The sequence below is a fragment of the Musca vetustissima genome, unplaced genomic scaffold (assembly GCF_032173495.1).
Source record: "Musca vetustissima isolate MV318-11 ecotype Yass unplaced genomic scaffold, APGP_CSIRO_Mvet_v1 utg27962, whole genome shotgun sequence".
In the NCBI taxonomy this organism is placed as follows: Eukaryota; Metazoa; Arthropoda; class Insecta; order Diptera; family Muscidae; genus Musca; species Musca vetustissima.
In genome coordinates, this window is record NW_026882023.1 from 72,829 (window position 1) to 90,549 (window position 17,721).

Sequence of the window (17,721 nt, forward strand, 5' to 3'; positions counted from 1 at the left end):
AGTAACACTTTTAAGAGAAGTAGTACGTATTGAAATTACCTCAAAACTGAATTGTGTATACCAAATTCAAAAATATATTTAGTATCCATTCCATCTATTTTAGATGTGTATATTGTGTTATAATATTACATAAATTAAATATATACTTAATTCAAACAACAATAGCAAAACAAATAAAAATCCTTTAGCAATTTATTTATTTATTTTTTTTTTTGGGACACTAGCCCCATTTTAATTAAAACCTTGTATGCAACATTTGCTTTGGATCCCTTTTTGATGGCGACTACTGTGTGCAAATTGTTATCCTTTTTATGATTATTTCGTTTTTGTGTGTTTTTGTTTATCCATCATTCGTTCTGTTTGTTCGCCTGTTCAGCCGCCGCCAGACTGTCTTTTTGTTTTCATCCCATGGCAGGCATGACATCCTTAATTAATAAAAACTGTCACTGTTCGCTCATCGTCTGCTGAAATGAGGTATAATTTCTGATGAAAACGTATCAATTACTTTGCACCAGAATAGCTACACTGTCGCCACTGCCACCATCATCATTACGATGATGATGACGACGATGATCGTCATCATCAACATCACCAGCCAGGGCAGTAACAGCAGCAACATCAACTGACGATGTGGCAGCATGTCGCTCTCGCTGCCGTCAGCATTGTTTGTCATTTATTTGCTTAACACTTCAACGACATACATTGAGTGCCGGATACGGGTTGGAGCATTGCCATGGCAAATAATTTTCATTGTTTCCTTTTGAATCCACCCACTTTCGTCTTGTAAGTAAATACGGCAATGGAAAATAGTTGTGTAGTAGTCAGGAGAGGATAACACTGGAGCAAATACATTGCAAATCGATTACTTTTATTTTTACTTCGTAGTAGTAGTTTTTTTGCTTTTTTGGAAGGAAGCGGCGGCGTCCACTCGAAATATAGAAAAAAGGGTCGGTTTTGTACTTAGACGAGCGAACGAGCAGTCAGTCGTCTGGTGTATTTTTGTTTTTCTACAACTCCACTCGATAGGCCATGTCTAGACGTTGAATTAAAAATTGCCTAGAGTTGAAATGCAACAATCCTTTACTTCATATAAAAACATTACTTATTCCCCCAAGAAGGCAAACAAAGGATAGCTAAAAGTATTTGTTTTTATGACAAAACCACCAACATTTTGACGATAATATTAAAGTACGTTTTCGCTGGTCGGATGGAGGATTCACTCCTGTTTTTCATTTAATGCATTAAATTGAATTAAATTTAATATTTTATGAAAAACATTTACAGTCCCCTATGATAAAATACAATCGGATCAACATTAAAATCAAAGTCTACATTAAAATCTTCACCACTTTGGGTATATTTAACAGATGCATTCTAAAATACGTCGCATTTCGAAGAACCATTGACATGAAATTGGATGAACTAACTTAAAATCGGACGAAACTATATATGGGAGCTATATCTAAATCTGAACCGATTTCAATGAAACTTTCCTCACGTTAGGGTATACTAACTTCAGACCGTTGTGCAAAATTTTGTGTCAATCGGGCCAAAATTGGAAGTTTGGTGCACCATTTACATATAATCGGAAGAAACTATATATGGGAGCTATATCTAAATTATAACCGATTTTATCCAATTTCAATGGGGTTCGTCCTTGGGCCAAATAAGTGACATGTGCTAAATTTCACCCAATTGTGATTATAAATGCGGACAAGCATAAATCGACTCAGAAAGTGATTCTATGCATATTCTCAAAAGGAACCATGGGTCTATATCGATTCCTTTTGCCTGTACCACCGTGTGGTGAAGGGTATAAACAGTACTTAATGCTTACATATTTCACATACATATTTCAGATGATATCAAATATAACAGATTTCATATTAGCAAACTGTTATACTTGTCGTTGAACTATTTGCATTAAAAATATATATTTAATGGTGAGTCCTTTTAAAAAATTTCTTCCGAAGATAAAAAATAATTTGTTATCAATATAATGGTTTGTTGTTTGGCGAGAATAAAAATATGTTTTTGATTATTTTCCATTTTGATAAAAATAAGTTGTTTATTTTTATCAAAATAAAAAAAAGTGTTTTTGTATAAAAAAAAGAATTTTACCGTGTACCACACTGTGGTACAGGGTGCTTAGACTTTGTGCATTTGTTTGTAACACAAAAAAGACAGACCCATATTTTCGTCTGATCTTTTGTGAGCAGCTTTCGACAGAAAACTCGATTTTGGAACTAAATATTTCTGTTATACATACATATGTATATTCATCCCATATAAAAGGTTTCAAGCCCACTGAGATCCGGAAATCTCAAAGTAAAGTCAATGGAATTTTATTGAATCATTTATTTACTACAATCATCAACTCAATTACACCGTCTTTGGGAAATCACAAGCGTTGATTGCCGGATTAAATACCAAACCACTGGAACATGGCCTTACAATTTCACATTCACACTGACATATTATGTAATTGCTTGAAGACGAATCATCTGCAAATACTGTGCCGTCACGCTGGTGTAAACACTTTCCAGAACTTTCACAAGCATGACCTGATGGACCTGCCGATGGTCCTGTTGGTGGTACATGCTCCCATGGACATTTTACATTTTCGGGATAATCACATTGTTTGGTATTGGTGTTGTATAGCAAATTATTGGGACATGTAAATATGTATGCACACTGGGATACACAGACATAATATTGCGAGCAAGTACCGTTTATGTAGCCATTATCGTTTTCTGGTTTATCCTGACAAATGGTAGAATTATTTGGGCAATCGTTCGGGGTTCGAGGAGTACCTGGTGTACCAGGTGTTCCTGGTGTTGGCGTTCCGGGGGTTGGTGTTTCAGGAGTTCCAGGTGTACCGGGGGTATTATCGGTTGGTGTTCCAGGGGTGCCGGGTGTTCCTGGAGTGCCGGGTGTACCGGCTGTTGGTGTACCTGGAGTTCCAGGCGTGCCCGGAGTATCAGCTGTTGGTGTGCCGGGAGTTCCAGGTGTACCGGGTGTATTATCGGTTGGTGTACCAGGGGTGCCGGGTGTTCCTGGAGTACCAGGTGTGCCAGGTGTGCCAGCGGTTGGTGTACCGGGTGTTCCTGGAGTACCACCTGTTGGTGTGCCGGGAGTACCTGGTGTACCGGCGGTTGGTGTTCCTGGAGTTCCAGGGGAACCGGGTGTATTATCGGTAGGTGTACCTGGGGTACCGGGTGTTCCTGGAGTGCCTGGTGTACCACCGGTTGGTGTTCCTGGGGTACCGGGAGTTCCTGGTGTTTCAGCTGTTGGTGTACCTGGAGTACCAGGTGTACCACCTGTTGGTGTGCCTGGTGTACCACCGGTTGGTGTTCCTGGAGTACCAGGAGTTCCCGGTGTTTCAGCGGTTGGTGTACCAGGAGTGCCAGGTGTACCCCCTGTTGGTGTACCGGGAGTTCCAGGTGTACCTGGTGTATTATCGGTTGGTGTACCGGGTGTTCCTGGAGTGCCTGGTGTACCTGCAGTTGGTGTTCCTGGAGTACCGGGAGTTCCTGGTGTATTATCGGTTGGAGTACCTGGTGTGCCTGGCGTACCGGCGGTTGGTGTTCCTGGCGTTCCTGGTGTACCAGCGGTCGGTGTACCAGGAGTACCGGGACTTCCTGGTGTATTATCAGTTGGAGTACCAGGTGTGTCTGGCGTACCGGCGGTTGGTGTTCCTGGGGTTCCGGGAGTGCCAGGTGTACCCCCTGTTGGTGTGCCTGGAGTGCCTGCGGTTGGTGTTCCTGGAGTGCCGGGTGTATTATCAGTTGGAGTACCGGGGGTTCCTGGAGTGCCAAGTGTACCGCCCGTTGGTGTGTCAGGAGTTCCGGGTGTATTATCGGTTGGTGTGCCTGGAGTAACAGGTGTACCGGGGGTTCCTGGAGTGCCTGGGGTACCGGCAGTTGGTGTTCCTGGAGTACCGGGAGATCCTGGTGTATTATCGGCTGGAGTACCAGGTGTGCCTGGCGTACCGGTGGTTGGTGTTCCTGGAGTTCCGGGAGTGCCAGGTGTACCACCTGTTGGTGTGCCCGGAGTTCCGGGTGTATTATCGGTTGGAGTACCTGGAGTACCGGGGGTTCCTGGAGTGCCTGGCGTACCGGGAGTTCCTGGTGTATTATCGGTTGGAGTGCCAGGTGTGCCTGGCGTACCGGCGGTTGGTGTTCCTGGTGTACCAGCGGTTGGTGTTCCGGGAGTGCCAGGTGTACCACCTGTTGGTGTGCCAGGTGTTCCGGGTGTATTATCGGTTGGAGTACCTGGAGTACCGGGGGTTCCTGGAGTGCCTGGCGTACCGTCGGATGGTGTTCCTGGAGTTCCGGGAGTGCCAGGTGTACCAGCTGTGCCAGGAGTTCCTGGTGTATTATCAGTTGGAGTGTTAGGTGTTCCTGGCGTACCGGCGGTTGGTGTACCTGGAGTTCCGGGAGTGCCAGGTGTACCACCTGTTGGTGTGCCAGGTGTTCCGGGTGTATTATCGGTTGGAGTACCGGGGGTTCCTGGAGTGCCTGGTGTACCGGCGGTTGGGGTTCCTGGAGTAACGGGAGTTCCTGGTGTTTCTGAAGGACATGGTGGACGTGTTGCCGGTGTACCGGGAGTTCCTGGTGTATCTGCTGTTGGTGTGCCTGGAGTACCGGCCGATGGAGTTCCCGGCGTGCCAGGAGTATTATCGGTTGGAGTACCTGGAGTACCGGGGGTTGGTGGAGTGCCTGGTGTACCACTTGTTGGTGTGCCAGGAGTTCCGGGTGTATTATCGGTTGGAGTACCTGGAGTACCGGGGGTTCCTGGAGTGCCTGGCGTACCGGGAGTTCCTGGTGTATTATCGGTTGGAGTGTTAGGTGTTCCTGGCGTACCGGCGGTTGGTGTTCCTGGTGTACCAGCGGTTGGTGTTCCTGGAGTTCCGGGAGTGCCAGGTGTACCACCTGTTGGTGTGCCAGGTGTTCCGGGTGTATTATCGGTTGGAGTACCGGGGGTTCCTGGAGTGCCTGGTGTACCGGCGGTTGGGGTTCCTGGAGTAACGGGAGTTCCTGGTGTTTCTGAAGGACATGGTGGACGTGTTGCCGGTGTACCGGGAGTTCCTGGTGTATCTGCTGTTGGTGTGCCTGGAGTACCGGCCGATGGAGTTCCCGGCGTGCCAGGAGTATTATCGGTTGGAGTACCTGGAGTACCGGGGGTTCCTGGAGTGCCTGGTGTACCACTTGTTGGTGTGCCAGGAGTTCCGGGTGTATTATCGGTTGGAGTACCTGGAGTACCGGGGGTTCCTGGAGTGCCTGGCGTACCGGGAGTTCCTGGGGTATTATCGGTTGGAGTGCCAGGTGTGCCTGGCGTACCTGCGGTTGGTGTTCCTGGAGTTCCGGGAGTGCCAGGTGTACCACCTGTTGGTGTGCCAGGTGTTCCGGGTGTATTATCGGTTGGAGTACCGGGGGTTCCTGGAGTGCCTGGTGTACCGGCGGTTGGGGTTCCTGGAGTACCGGGAGTTCCTGGTGTTACTGAAGGACATGGTGGACGTGTTGCCGGTGTACCAGGAGTTCCTGGTGTGTCTGCTGTTGGTGTGCCGGGTGTGTTTGGAGTCGATGTACCGGGAGTTCCTGCTGTAGGCGTCCCTGGGGTTCCTGGTGTGTCAGCAGTTGGAGTACCAGGAGTATTGGCTGTTGGTGTTCCGGGAGTTCCTGGCGTATCGGCCGTTGGTGTACTTGGAGTGTTAGCAGTAGGTGTTCCGGGAGTTCCAGGTGTTGGTGTTTCGGGTGCGCATGGTGGACGAGTTGCAGGTGTACCGGGGGTTGCTGGTGTTTCTGCTGTCGGTGTGTCCGGTTTGCTGGGTGTTGGTGTTCCGGGCGTACCGGGAGTTTCGGCTGTAGGTGTTCCTGGAGTTACAGGTGTATCTGCAGTTGGAGTCCCGGGGGTGTTGGCGGTTGGTGTTCCGGGAGTTCCCGGTGTATTAGCCGTTGGTGTACCTGGAGTGTTAGCAGTTGGAGTTGCGCTAGTTTCAGGCGTTGGCGTTACTGGCGGACATGGTGGGGTTCCTGGTGTTTCCCCAGTAGGCGTTGCGGGTGTTCCAGGGGTTGTTGTTTCAGGTGTACCAGGACAAGAACATCCACAAACTGAACTGCAGTATGCACAATCGCTTTCGTTAAATAGAGACGATCGTAACAATAGAGGATCACAGGCGGCATATTCCCGCTTTTGGCATACGGAAACCAAGCGATTGAAGTGATATCCTTCAGGACATTTATATATAGATTTAGTTTTTCCATGTACACATAATATATATCGAGAACAATCTGCTGGATGCACTAATTTGGTTCCACTCGGTTGTCCCCTGCATACGTCTAGGGTCCAGACGCAGTGTAGTGTGGCTCCCAGCAGTAAATAGAGAAATATGACTGTCGTGTGAATAAATAATTATTGAATATATATTTTTTATTTATTTTATTGGAACAATTGTTGTCCTTACCATTGGTCATATTTAAGTTCCGTTTATTTTATTTGATTTGACTTTCTTCACACTTAATTTTCTGCAAATGTGCGAATGTCTTTCTTGAAAATTATTGATAATAATACAGTCTGGGGTTTTCCGGCCTGTCCCTTTTATATCGCGTAATTGCAAATGGTATCAATTCGATAAAAATGATGATGTTATAACGACCAACAAGACATGATTCTTATCTTATTTAATGGGTGAATGGGTGTTGTTGATCGTAATTGCTGCTGTAATATTTTTGTTTGTGTACTCGTTCTAAAATATCTAGAAAGTAAAGGTTAATATACACTTTCGCGTCACCTTACGGTTTATATATGCAACATAGATGCTTTCGTATGCCCTTCACCGTTGATATTTCGTAGGATCTGAGGGATTATGCGAAATACGAGTTTGTTTTTCAATTTATTTCGATCGCTAAACCAGCATCAAAAACATTAAACTCTTAGTTTAGAGATTTGTGGTAGTTACTGGCCAGTAGTCTATAGGAGCTCTATTGATAATAGGCTTCAAAAGCCTTGAAATATTAATTAATACGAAATTTTGAACATATAAATAATCTGGATAAAGGTGTGTTAAGTTCCGTTTAAATCATTTCCGATTCTCCGCTACATAATTAATCATATAATATTATTATTTTTTTATTTATGTAAATCTTAGAAAAAGTTCAGAGTAATGTAGGGTATTATGTAGTTAGCCACAAGTGACCCAGCGAAAATCAAAGACAAATTTGTACAGGTACAAGGTTTGGTATAGTGACCTATATCAAAACAGGGACCTTTATTGGATTTCTTAAGAAGAATTTTTATTTCAAATTTCAGCTACTTCAGATGGGAAATGCTCCTATAATCAAGATAAGTACGGGACCTACTCAAAATATGGAACTATTCTGAATTGCACTATTTTTTGATATAACCCATTTACGCATGTAATGCATGTGGAAAATTGCAAAGCACAATCTTAATTATTGTGATCTCTATTGTAATTTCACCAGTCAGACAGACACGACTAAAACTACATCTAACCTTTTTGAGACCTTCGATCCAAAAATTTATTCAGTTGCAAATGGAATTACAGATTGAATAAATACATTTCCTTAACGTAGATCTTCTAAAAACAAGTTTGCAGTGACCCAAAAGAATTATTAAACTTTGTTATTTATAGAATTCCATTCTATATCATGACCCATAAATGCTAAAAATAGTTCACAAAAATTACTCTGTTGAATGTTTGTACGAAGATAATTTAACCCTTTAAATGACTAGAACTTCCGAATTTCACAATAATAAGAATATTTTCCAGAGAGAATGTCTGCATCATAAACAAATACTAATACATTTAAACGTACGTACATATGGAAGACATAGACTTTACAATATCGAACATGTTCCTCCTAATTGATGTCATATATATATATATATATATATATATGATGATAACGAAGTGAGAGCGTTATTTCATGTTAACAGTAGGTGATCAGAATGGAACACTTAATGTTAAAAGCCCCTGTTAAGGTAGTATATTATTCGAAGAAATGAAAACTTCAAGAGAAACATGCATTTGAATGGCAAAAACAAATGCATGTGCATACATAGGCTTCCAACCATTTAGTAATTTTACAAATTGTATCTTAAACCTGTAATACAAACCAGTGAGGAATACCCTTCACAACTTTGGGTATATACAAGAGATACACCTAATATTAATATTTTAACTCAAAGCGATGTATGTGTACACCGATTGCAACCAATATGTGCCTCCCTAATCACTTTAGTTGTATGTGAACAATATTCTGTCGATAGAACGGAGATAGCCTCATTGGAGGACCATTGACATGAAAATTGACGAAACTATATATATATATATGGTCTTTATTTATATATGAACCGACAAAAAAGTATAAAAAACGGCATGTCAATCGAAGAAACTTTTGGTGTACTATTTTTATGAAATTGAACAAAATTGTGTATGAGAACTATGTGTAAACCGAATTAAGCAAAATTTGATATTGGCAAGCTGCAACAAAGAGCGCTGTCCAAAAATCCATCTCAATTTGGAAATCAGACGAAAATATGTATGGGAGTTGTACAACACAATTTGTTTGGCTATAGTCTTCGGAGAAGTTTTAAGCGTTAAGTTCAACCGGGCTTAAATTTTGATACCATTGGATTATAACATAGGAATATACCAAAAAGTTGACATATACAGATAACTTCTACAAGCTATTGTTGTAAACCTCAATATGTTTGGAAGATGTACACCACAATTTGTTTTGCTATTGTTCGGCCGGGACCGAAGTCTTCATACCCTTGGATTATAATATAGAAATATTCGGAAATGTTGACCTATAAAGATAATATAAAACCTTAACGCACAAACAATACTCTATATAAGCATTTTTAATTGGGTATATTTCAAAAAGTATCAAAATCCCACAGCATGGACCTATATTATTAACTCTTGGTAGAATAGACACATGTATGTATATAATCCTCAAAATATTACAATTTAGACGGAAGGTATTATTTTCAATTCAAAATTGTGTGTCAGGGCTATATGAAAATCTGTAACGATTTGATGTAAATCGACATACTGCCATACAGCGATGTGCCATCTCATCTTCAAAAACTATATATGGGCTATATTGCCAATTGCCCTTTATAAGTCCGGAATCATTAAAGTACTTGAGAAAAATGTAATAGGTTTAAATGGATTGATCTGTCATAATATTGAACTCCAAGGTTTATTTACGTGGATGCTGTGTCCACTTTTACGTAAAAACCACTTCGGGCATATTCAACATACGCATTTTCGAAGGACCATTGACATGAAATCGTATGAACTAAAATATGTGATTTATATCTAAATGTGAACCGAGTTAGACCATAAACATGTCATTCTGTAAACTATAATAAACTTCTCATAGAGAATGAGACAAAATTGTGTAAATCCATTTAAAGCAAATCTCAATTGGACACTCATTTACTTAAAATCGGAGGTAAATATATATAGGAGCTATCTGAACCGATTTGAACGAAAGTAGTCAAACGTGAGGCTATACTAACTTCAGTACGATGTGCACAATTTTGTGCCTATCAGCTATATTTTGGCTCCTTGGTGCATCTTCTACTTAAAATCGGACGAATATATACATATATGGGAGCAATATCTAAATCTGAACCGATTTTCACGAAACATAACATTTATCATTCAAGACTTAATTAAGTACGCTATGCCAAATTTCGTGCAAATCGAAAGATATACAGGGACTTTAGCACATCTAAATCTGAACCGATTTTCACGAAACTTAACACACATCATCATCACATTCAGTACGCTATGCCAAATTTCGTGCAAATCGAAATATATGTAGGGACTTTGGTACCATTTACAATAAATCGAACGAAAATCTATATGGGAGATATATCTAAATCTGAATCGACTTTAACGAAACTTAGCACACATCTATCTAGACTAAATTTAGTACTCAATGCAAAATTTCGCTCAAATCGAAAAATATATAGGGACTTAGGTGCAACATTTACATTAAATTTATATAAATACTAGCGGGCCCGGCAAATGTTGTCTTGCATAGCAATATTGCTGATTTATAATTCATATAACGATAGCCCAATATTAAGTTTGCCTTTTCTAACCTTCACGTCTTGAGATAGTGCCCTGATATTTGTACATACATTGCTACTACTCCTTGGATATTTGGTATTGAAAATGTTCAATATTAGTTCACTATTTAGGGCAGCACCCATATGAAAAATTTGAACGATGTTTTCAACAGAATTGGTTGTAATTGAGCAGAAAGTGTCCGTACCAAATATTATTAATATTGGCACATGCTTCGGGGTACTGCCCATATAACGGTAGCAATAAACATTCCGTATTTTGAAGATCATGGCCACGGGTTCCAACAGAATTAGTTTTAATTTAATATAGGGGATACTTATTGAGCAGAAAATCTCTCTACTTAAAATTATCAATTTTGGCCCAAGTATCTGGTTAATCCCTTAATATTCGGTGTTTGGCTGTAATTTTATATTTTGGATGATCATTGAGTAAAAAATTTCCTAAAAAATTTGCGCAAGCTTCCGAAAAGCCTCCATATAATGACACTTCACATTTTTGGTGATTTGGATACAAATATGTAACATCGGACGGAGGTTTTGGTATAACCTTCAAATAAGATATTATGTCTTGGCTACTTTTTCTAGCATTACTGGTTTTTTACTAGTTGTTCTCTTTCCAGCTGAGCTTAATGATAGATTTTAGCAAAGAAAATATCTCGTATATTAGTTTTCTCTGTGATATACATTTTTGGTATCGGATATATGCGAGGTGTTCTGTTTAACTTCAAAGATATTGAAAAACAATTAGGCCTATAAGCACCTGATTTAATATTTCCCGTGGCATATCAACATTTCAGGTACTTTAAGTAACAACATGTTCCTATTATTATTATTTTCTACAAATAGGGCATGGATCTTAGAATCCGAATACCCTGAATAGACACGAACTCGATTCAGAATATCTTCTGATTTTCCATCCATGCATTACACCTAAAATGTACGTGAATTCTATGGAAAATGTTACTGATCGCGTGTACATGCAATAATATACTTCTTAATTTTGTATTGTCCCAAAAAAATGTTTCAATACAATGTCAATACTATTAAAAAAATTAAATATTTTGAAAACAACAATTTTTACTCAAAATATCTCAAAATAGCAACGACATGGTGCAATCAAAATAGCTCGAATCAAAATTAGTGGAAATGCAAATATGCGTCTTAATAATTTTTTGCAAATTTTTCGCGGTTTTCGATTTTTTCTCACCTTTTAAACCTCTCCTGGAGCTCCACGAACATTTCAAGACTAAGATAAGAAAAATCCGTTCAGCCGTTCTGGAGTTTTAGCAAGACTAACGAACAGCAATTCATTTATATACACTGTGTAGCACTAAAATCTTGAACCAATCGAGACCCCCAAAATCTTGAAGCTTGTGATGGTGGAAGAAAATCCCTAGCTGGGTTTTGCATTATTAGCTAAGGTTTTCTTTTAAATCAATTTTTAAAATATTCGACTGGAGGTGGATTTTAACAATTTTCGAATAATACGTACTTATTATTGAGTCTATATCTCGTGAACTATTCGAAATATTGCTTTTCTCTCTTAAGCAATATTCTTCCTCTTAATTAGAACTAAAAATTTGTTCTTTAGATAAAAACAATAAAACATCACCATCATACTGAAAATAGCACAACTGCAAAAAAATTAAAATTTCGACATACTTTTTCCATGTTTTTTTCACACTTATTTCTGAAACTGCTACTGACTCGACCAAACAATATATGACAAGAAGATAGCTAATAGCAAATCAAACAACTCTTCTTAAAACCCCGATTTCATTGGTTGACTCCTTCACATAGTTATAGCCTCACAAATTCATCAAAATGAACCAAAGAAATTCACTCCCAATTGTATGTTTATAGTAATAAAAATTGCTATGCTTTTTCAATAAATAGGAACAAAATTAAAGTAAAAATTAAAATGTTTGGGCCCTTTGTTTTTTTTTCGAAGACATGTCGCTGCCATATATGCACAGGGTAATATGCAGCGGTGGCAACAATATGTCACTTATATTTATACCCTTCACCACACTGTGGAACAGGGTATTATGTATTTGTGCATATGTTTGTAACAGGCAAAAGGAAACGAGATAGACACATGGTTCCTTTTTAGAATATGCATAGAATCACTTTCTAAGTCGATTTATGCATGTCCGTCCGTCCGTCTGTCTGCCTGTCCATGTTAAATTGTAAACAAAGTACAAGTCGCATTTATGATCCCAATTGGATGAAATTTGGCACAGCTAGTCTATTTGGCGCAAGGACGAACCATCTTGAAATTGGGAAAACTCGGTTCAGATTTAGATATAGCTCCCATATATATTTTCGTACGATTTCATGTAAATGGTACCAAAGTCCCTATATATCTTCAAATTTGGCACAGCGTACTGAATTGGATCTAGAATGATGTGTGCCAAGTTTGTAAAAATCGGTTCAGATTTAAATATAGCTCCCATATATATTTTCGTCCGATTTAAGGTAAATGGTGCACCAGAGACTGTATTTATCTTTCGATTTGCACGAAATTTGGCACAGCACAATGAATTAGGTCTAGAATGATTTGTGTTAATTTTCCTGAATTCGGTTCAGATTTGGATATAGCTTCTATATCCGACCAAATGAAAAATTTAGTATCGGTTGCAGAACGACATGTTTATGGATCCAATTTAATTTTACTGGTCCTTCAAAAATGCGACGTCTGTTAGGGTTCATCTGTTGAATATACCCAAAGTGGTGAAGGGTATCATATAGTCGTCCGACTTTACTACTTTCCTTACTGGTTTTTATTAGTGGCTCTGCTGTCATGTCTAATGTGGCATCTTTTACTCCTGACATACGTTTTCCCCAAGTGTGCGAGTAGTGATCGACTTTTGCTCGTGTGTCCCAACGGCACGAAAATAAATAATACTTTGGCCATCCACCCTTTATGCCTTGCAAAATATTGACAACTTTAAGGTCGCACCTCTAGTTCCTGCGTTTACCCTGTGCATATATCGCTGCGACAGGTTTTCGAAAAAAACTAAAGGGCCCAAACATTTTAATTTTCACTTTAATTTTGTTCCTATTTATTGAAAAAGCATAGCAATTTTTATTACTATAAACATACAATTGGGAGTGAATTTCTTTGGTTCATTTTGATGAATTTGTGAGGCTATAACTATGTGAAGGAGTCAACCAATGAAATCGGGGTTTTAAGAAGAGTTGTTTGATTTGCTATTGGCTATCTTCTTGTCATATATTGTTTGGTCGAGTCAGTAGCAGTTTCAGAAATAAGTGTGAAAAAAACATGGAAAAAGTATGTCGAAATTTTAATTTTTTTGCAGTTGTGCTATTTTCAGTATGATTGTGATGTTTTATTGATTTTATCTCCGGAAAACATTTTTAGATCTAATTAAGAGGAAGAATATTGCTTAAGAGAGAAAAGCAATATTTCGAATAGTTCACGAGATAAAGACTCAATAATAAGTACGTATTATTCGAAAATTGTATTAAAATCCACCTCCAGTCGAATATTTTAAAAATTAATTTAAAATAAAACCTTAGCTAATAATGCAAAACCCAGCTAGGGATTTTCTTCCACCATCACAAGCTTCAAGATTTTGGGGGTCTCGATTGGTTCAAGATTTTAAAGTTGAAAAATGTGTCACTGTGATATATGTACTAGCGGGCCCGGCAAACGTTGTCTTGCATAGCAATATTGTTGATGTATAATTCACATAACGATAACCCAATATTAAGTTAGTTTTTTTCTACCCTCCACGATTTGAGATAGTGGGCCGAAATTTGCACATACATTGCTACTACTCCTAGGATATTTGGTATTGAAAATGTTCAATATTAGTTCACTATTTATTCTCTCTACTTCAAATTATCAATATTGGCCAATGTATCCGAGTAATCCCCTAATATTCGGTATCTTCCTTCATAAAATTAATATATCTCCATTCCCATTGTAGTAGCTAAAATATGTCATTCCGGGATATAGGAGGTGAGACACAATACATACAGGTCTCGCCCCATTTTCGGAATTATAAAGACATTGACCAAATTTTCTCATAGAGTTGGCTATAATTAGCCATAACGGATTCCTGTGAATAAAACGCCATCCCAGATATTATGCACTATATCTTATCGTTTTAAAAAAGCCATTATGATTTCCCGTTAAATATTCGATATGTTGAAGTTCTAATCCCTTTTTTCCAACTTGAGTGTTATCGGTAGTTGGTATGTTCTATACGAATAGGTAATATCGGACGGAATTTTTGTTATAACCTTTAAATTAGATATTACGTCTTGGTTATTTTGTCTAATATTGCTGGTTTTTTGTTAGTTGTTCTCTTTCCAGCTAAGTTTAATGATAGATTTTTGCAAAGAAAATATCTCGTATATTAGTTTTCTCTGCGATACACATTTTTGGTATCGGATATATGCGAGGGGTTCTGTTTATATGTTCAAAGATATTGAAAAACGATTAGGCATGTATTTCCCGTGGTATATCAACATTTCAGGTACTTTAAGGAAAAACTTGTTCCTGTTATTATCATTATTTTCAAACAAATTATCTAGGGCATGGATCTTAGAATTTGAATACCCTGAATGGACACGAACTCGATTCAGAATCTCTTCTGATTTTCCATCCTTGCATTAGTCCCAAAATGTAGGTGCATTCTATGGAAAACGTATACATACAATGATCGCGTGTACTTTCAATGACATACTTCTCAATTATTTTTTTTATTCTCCCAAAAATGTTTCAATACAATGTCAATTCAATTGAAAAAAAATAAATATTTTGAAATTTTTCAATAATTGACAAATGTAGGCTTAAAGGAATGATACGCTACCAATTTTCGCCCAAAATATCTCAAAATAATCACTACGACGTGGTGCTATCAAAATAGCTCGATACTAATTTCGTGGAAATGTAAATAGGCTGCAAAATATTTTTTGCAAAATTTTCGCGGTTTTCGATTATTTCTCACCTTTTAAACCTTTCCTAGACCTCCACGAAAATTTCAAGACTAAGATCAGGTAAATCCGTTCAGCCGTTCCCGAATTTTAGCGAGACTAACGAACAGCAATTTATTTTTATATATATAGATATGTATATAAGATAGATAGAAGATAGATAAACCGATTTTTCCAATTTCAATAGGTTCGTCCAAATAGATAAGCTGTTCAAAATTTCATCCAATTCGGACCATAAATGCGACCTGTACTTTGTTTAAAATTTAACATGGACAGACGGACGGACATGCTTAAATCGAATTAGAAAGTGATTCTATACATATTCTCGAAAGGAACCATGTGCCAATCTCGTTTCCTTTTGCCTGTTAACAATATATGCACAAAGACATAATACCCTGTATCACAGTGTGGTGAAGGGTATAAAAAGAAGAAAATCTTCCCACTATACATGATCAATATTGGCCCATTTTTTAGGAATTTTTATTTAGTAGATCCACTGCTCTAATTAGAGCATAAAACTGACGTATCTGGCAGACAGTGATGTGGGAGTAGTTTTTGGAAAATAACGACTAAGAAGGCACATTTACTGAGTGAACTATTGAGATTTTAAGAATGTTTTCATTAAAAGAAAGTTGAAAATTTAACATGCTTGAACTAATTATACGTAAGTTGCCAATTTAATTCAAATTTGTTGTAAATTAACGATTTTATGGGCCAAAAGAGTAAAAAATTAAATTTCCATTATATGGGAAATATACCAAGTCTTGATACGATCTTTCCAATTTGTTGTCACTTGTTTTGTAGGCCAATAATAAGCACCATGTTCTATACTCTCCTAGCTTCATGCTAAAACTAAATTTCATTCGAAAATAGTCATCTATTGATAAAATATTTAAAATTATATTTTATATTTTGAAGAAAGAATCTCTGGCGTTATCTTAATATGAAAATACCACAAATATATTGCATATATTTGTTCACATAAGTTGAAAAAATAAACTTCCATTACATTACATATTACAATAAATATTGAAAACCCAAAAGATAGAGAAAACGTTTATGAAGACAGTAAACAGGTAATTGTTCGCAGTTTCTTGTTTTTCGTGTCTACAAATTACAAATTTCTATAACAAGTTCAGTTGTTTGCTTTATCTCAACGTGGAACAGAAAATGTCATTACAACATTAATGGAGTGAATGACTTGGCATCCGTGTAAAGACATTATCATTTTAAGTGGCCCATATCAAAGAAATGCTTTTTATTTCCATTATCAGTTGTTATAGCGTAAAACGTTGCAGGCTGTTGTGTAAATGTCGGACCAAAAAAACAAAAGAACGAAAAGATGGCATTTACTCAAAATACACGTGGACACATTATTAGACGTACTTTGTCACAGGATTAATGAATTAATTTGGAAATGTTAATTTTTGTCAGTGAGCATAGGCCATTTGCATCTAATGAACATTACGGTAGATTAGAAACACCATGGGATTCTATTTAGTTCCTGTAATTGTTTTTGTCTTTATTGTAATATTCTGTTTTTACTCACCTTCCATGTATAACCTCAATACACATTTTTTATGCTACGGCCAAACTTTATAAAATTTAAAAGCAAAAAAGTATTAGAGAAAAAATTAAAATAACTATAAAAGAAAATTTAAACACTCAGTAATATGTATGCCGAATATTTATGTGTAACTGACTTCAATTTAATGTTTTCTGTTCACCTTCCCTTAAAATGTTCTGACAGATTGTTACCACAATATAGATCATCAAATTTCATTACATTTAGATAACATTTGATGTTGTCTGTAAATTTGGAAATATGATAAATATGATTATTATTGTTACTTTTTACGCAATATTCTTGTCTTATTTTCGAGACACGTGTTTTCAATTTGTAAAAATTAAAAACTCATAGGTATCTGCTTTTATAACTGATGACCTTAAATGACACATTGGAAGGATGGAAAGTTATATACATTGTGCAAGGTTTTCGCTTTAAAATATTTCAAAATCTTGCAAAATTCTATTAACATAGGCGGCAAATGACTTAACGGCGAAATTGAACGTTTGCATGTTTGGTATTGATATATATATATCGGTCCAAAATTGGGGCATAGACTCCATATAACAGTATTTTGAAATTTTCAACCAAATTTTTCGTATTTGTATTTTTGTGCTCATTGAGTAGTAATTTATCTCAAATTGCAACACAAATTGCAGCCAACATAGCGATATTGGATCCATAAACATGTCATTCTGCCACCTATATTAAGTTTTTCATTTAGTCAGATATAGAGTTGCTTCTTAAATCAATTTAAGCAAATATATATATATAGCGAAATCTAAACCGATTTCAACTAAATTTACCACATGTTATGTTATAGTAACTTCAGTACGTAGTGCAAAATTTTGTCAATAAAATCGGACTAAAATATATATGTAGAAGCTATATATAATTCTGAACAGATTTCAATGAGATCTGCCAGAGATTAACTACAGTTCATTGTACAAAATTGTGTGGCAATCTGACACACATGTGCACAATTTACATAAAATCAGAACAAAATATATATGGGAGCTATATCATTCTAGCACTAATTCAATACGCTGTGCCCA

The 17,721-nt window shown here is 37.7% G+C and overlaps 1 protein-coding gene across 1 annotated transcript; it reads right to left on the minus strand.

Annotated features, from left to right (window-relative positions):
- Positions 1–497: 497 nt before the first annotated feature.
- Positions 498–6,476, minus strand: LOC133328149 (uncharacterized). Its single transcript, XM_061536705.1, has 6 exons — positions 6,467–6,476; positions 5,718–6,230; positions 3,399–3,452; positions 3,216–3,332; positions 2,431–3,164; positions 498–650 (listed from the first exon to the last, which is right to left on the minus strand). Exons 1-6 carry the CDS (start codon positions 6,474–6,476, stop codon positions 498–500), a joined length of 1,581 nt encoding a protein of 526 aa, XP_061392689.1.
- Between the last annotated feature and the right edge of the window lie 11,245 nt (positions 6,477–17,721).

Excerpts from the sequence above, each read along its gene's own strand:
- LOC133328149 (XM_061536705.1), bottom strand. Across the intron at positions 3,453-5,717 it reads AACTCCCGGAACACCTACTG|CAGGTACACCTGGAACTCCC; the intron begins CTAACACTCCAA and ends CCGATAATACAC. Across the intron at positions 3,165-3,215 it reads AGGCACTCCAGGAACACCCG|GAACACCAACCGCCGGTACA; the intron begins GTACCCCAGGTA and ends CTGGAACTCCAG.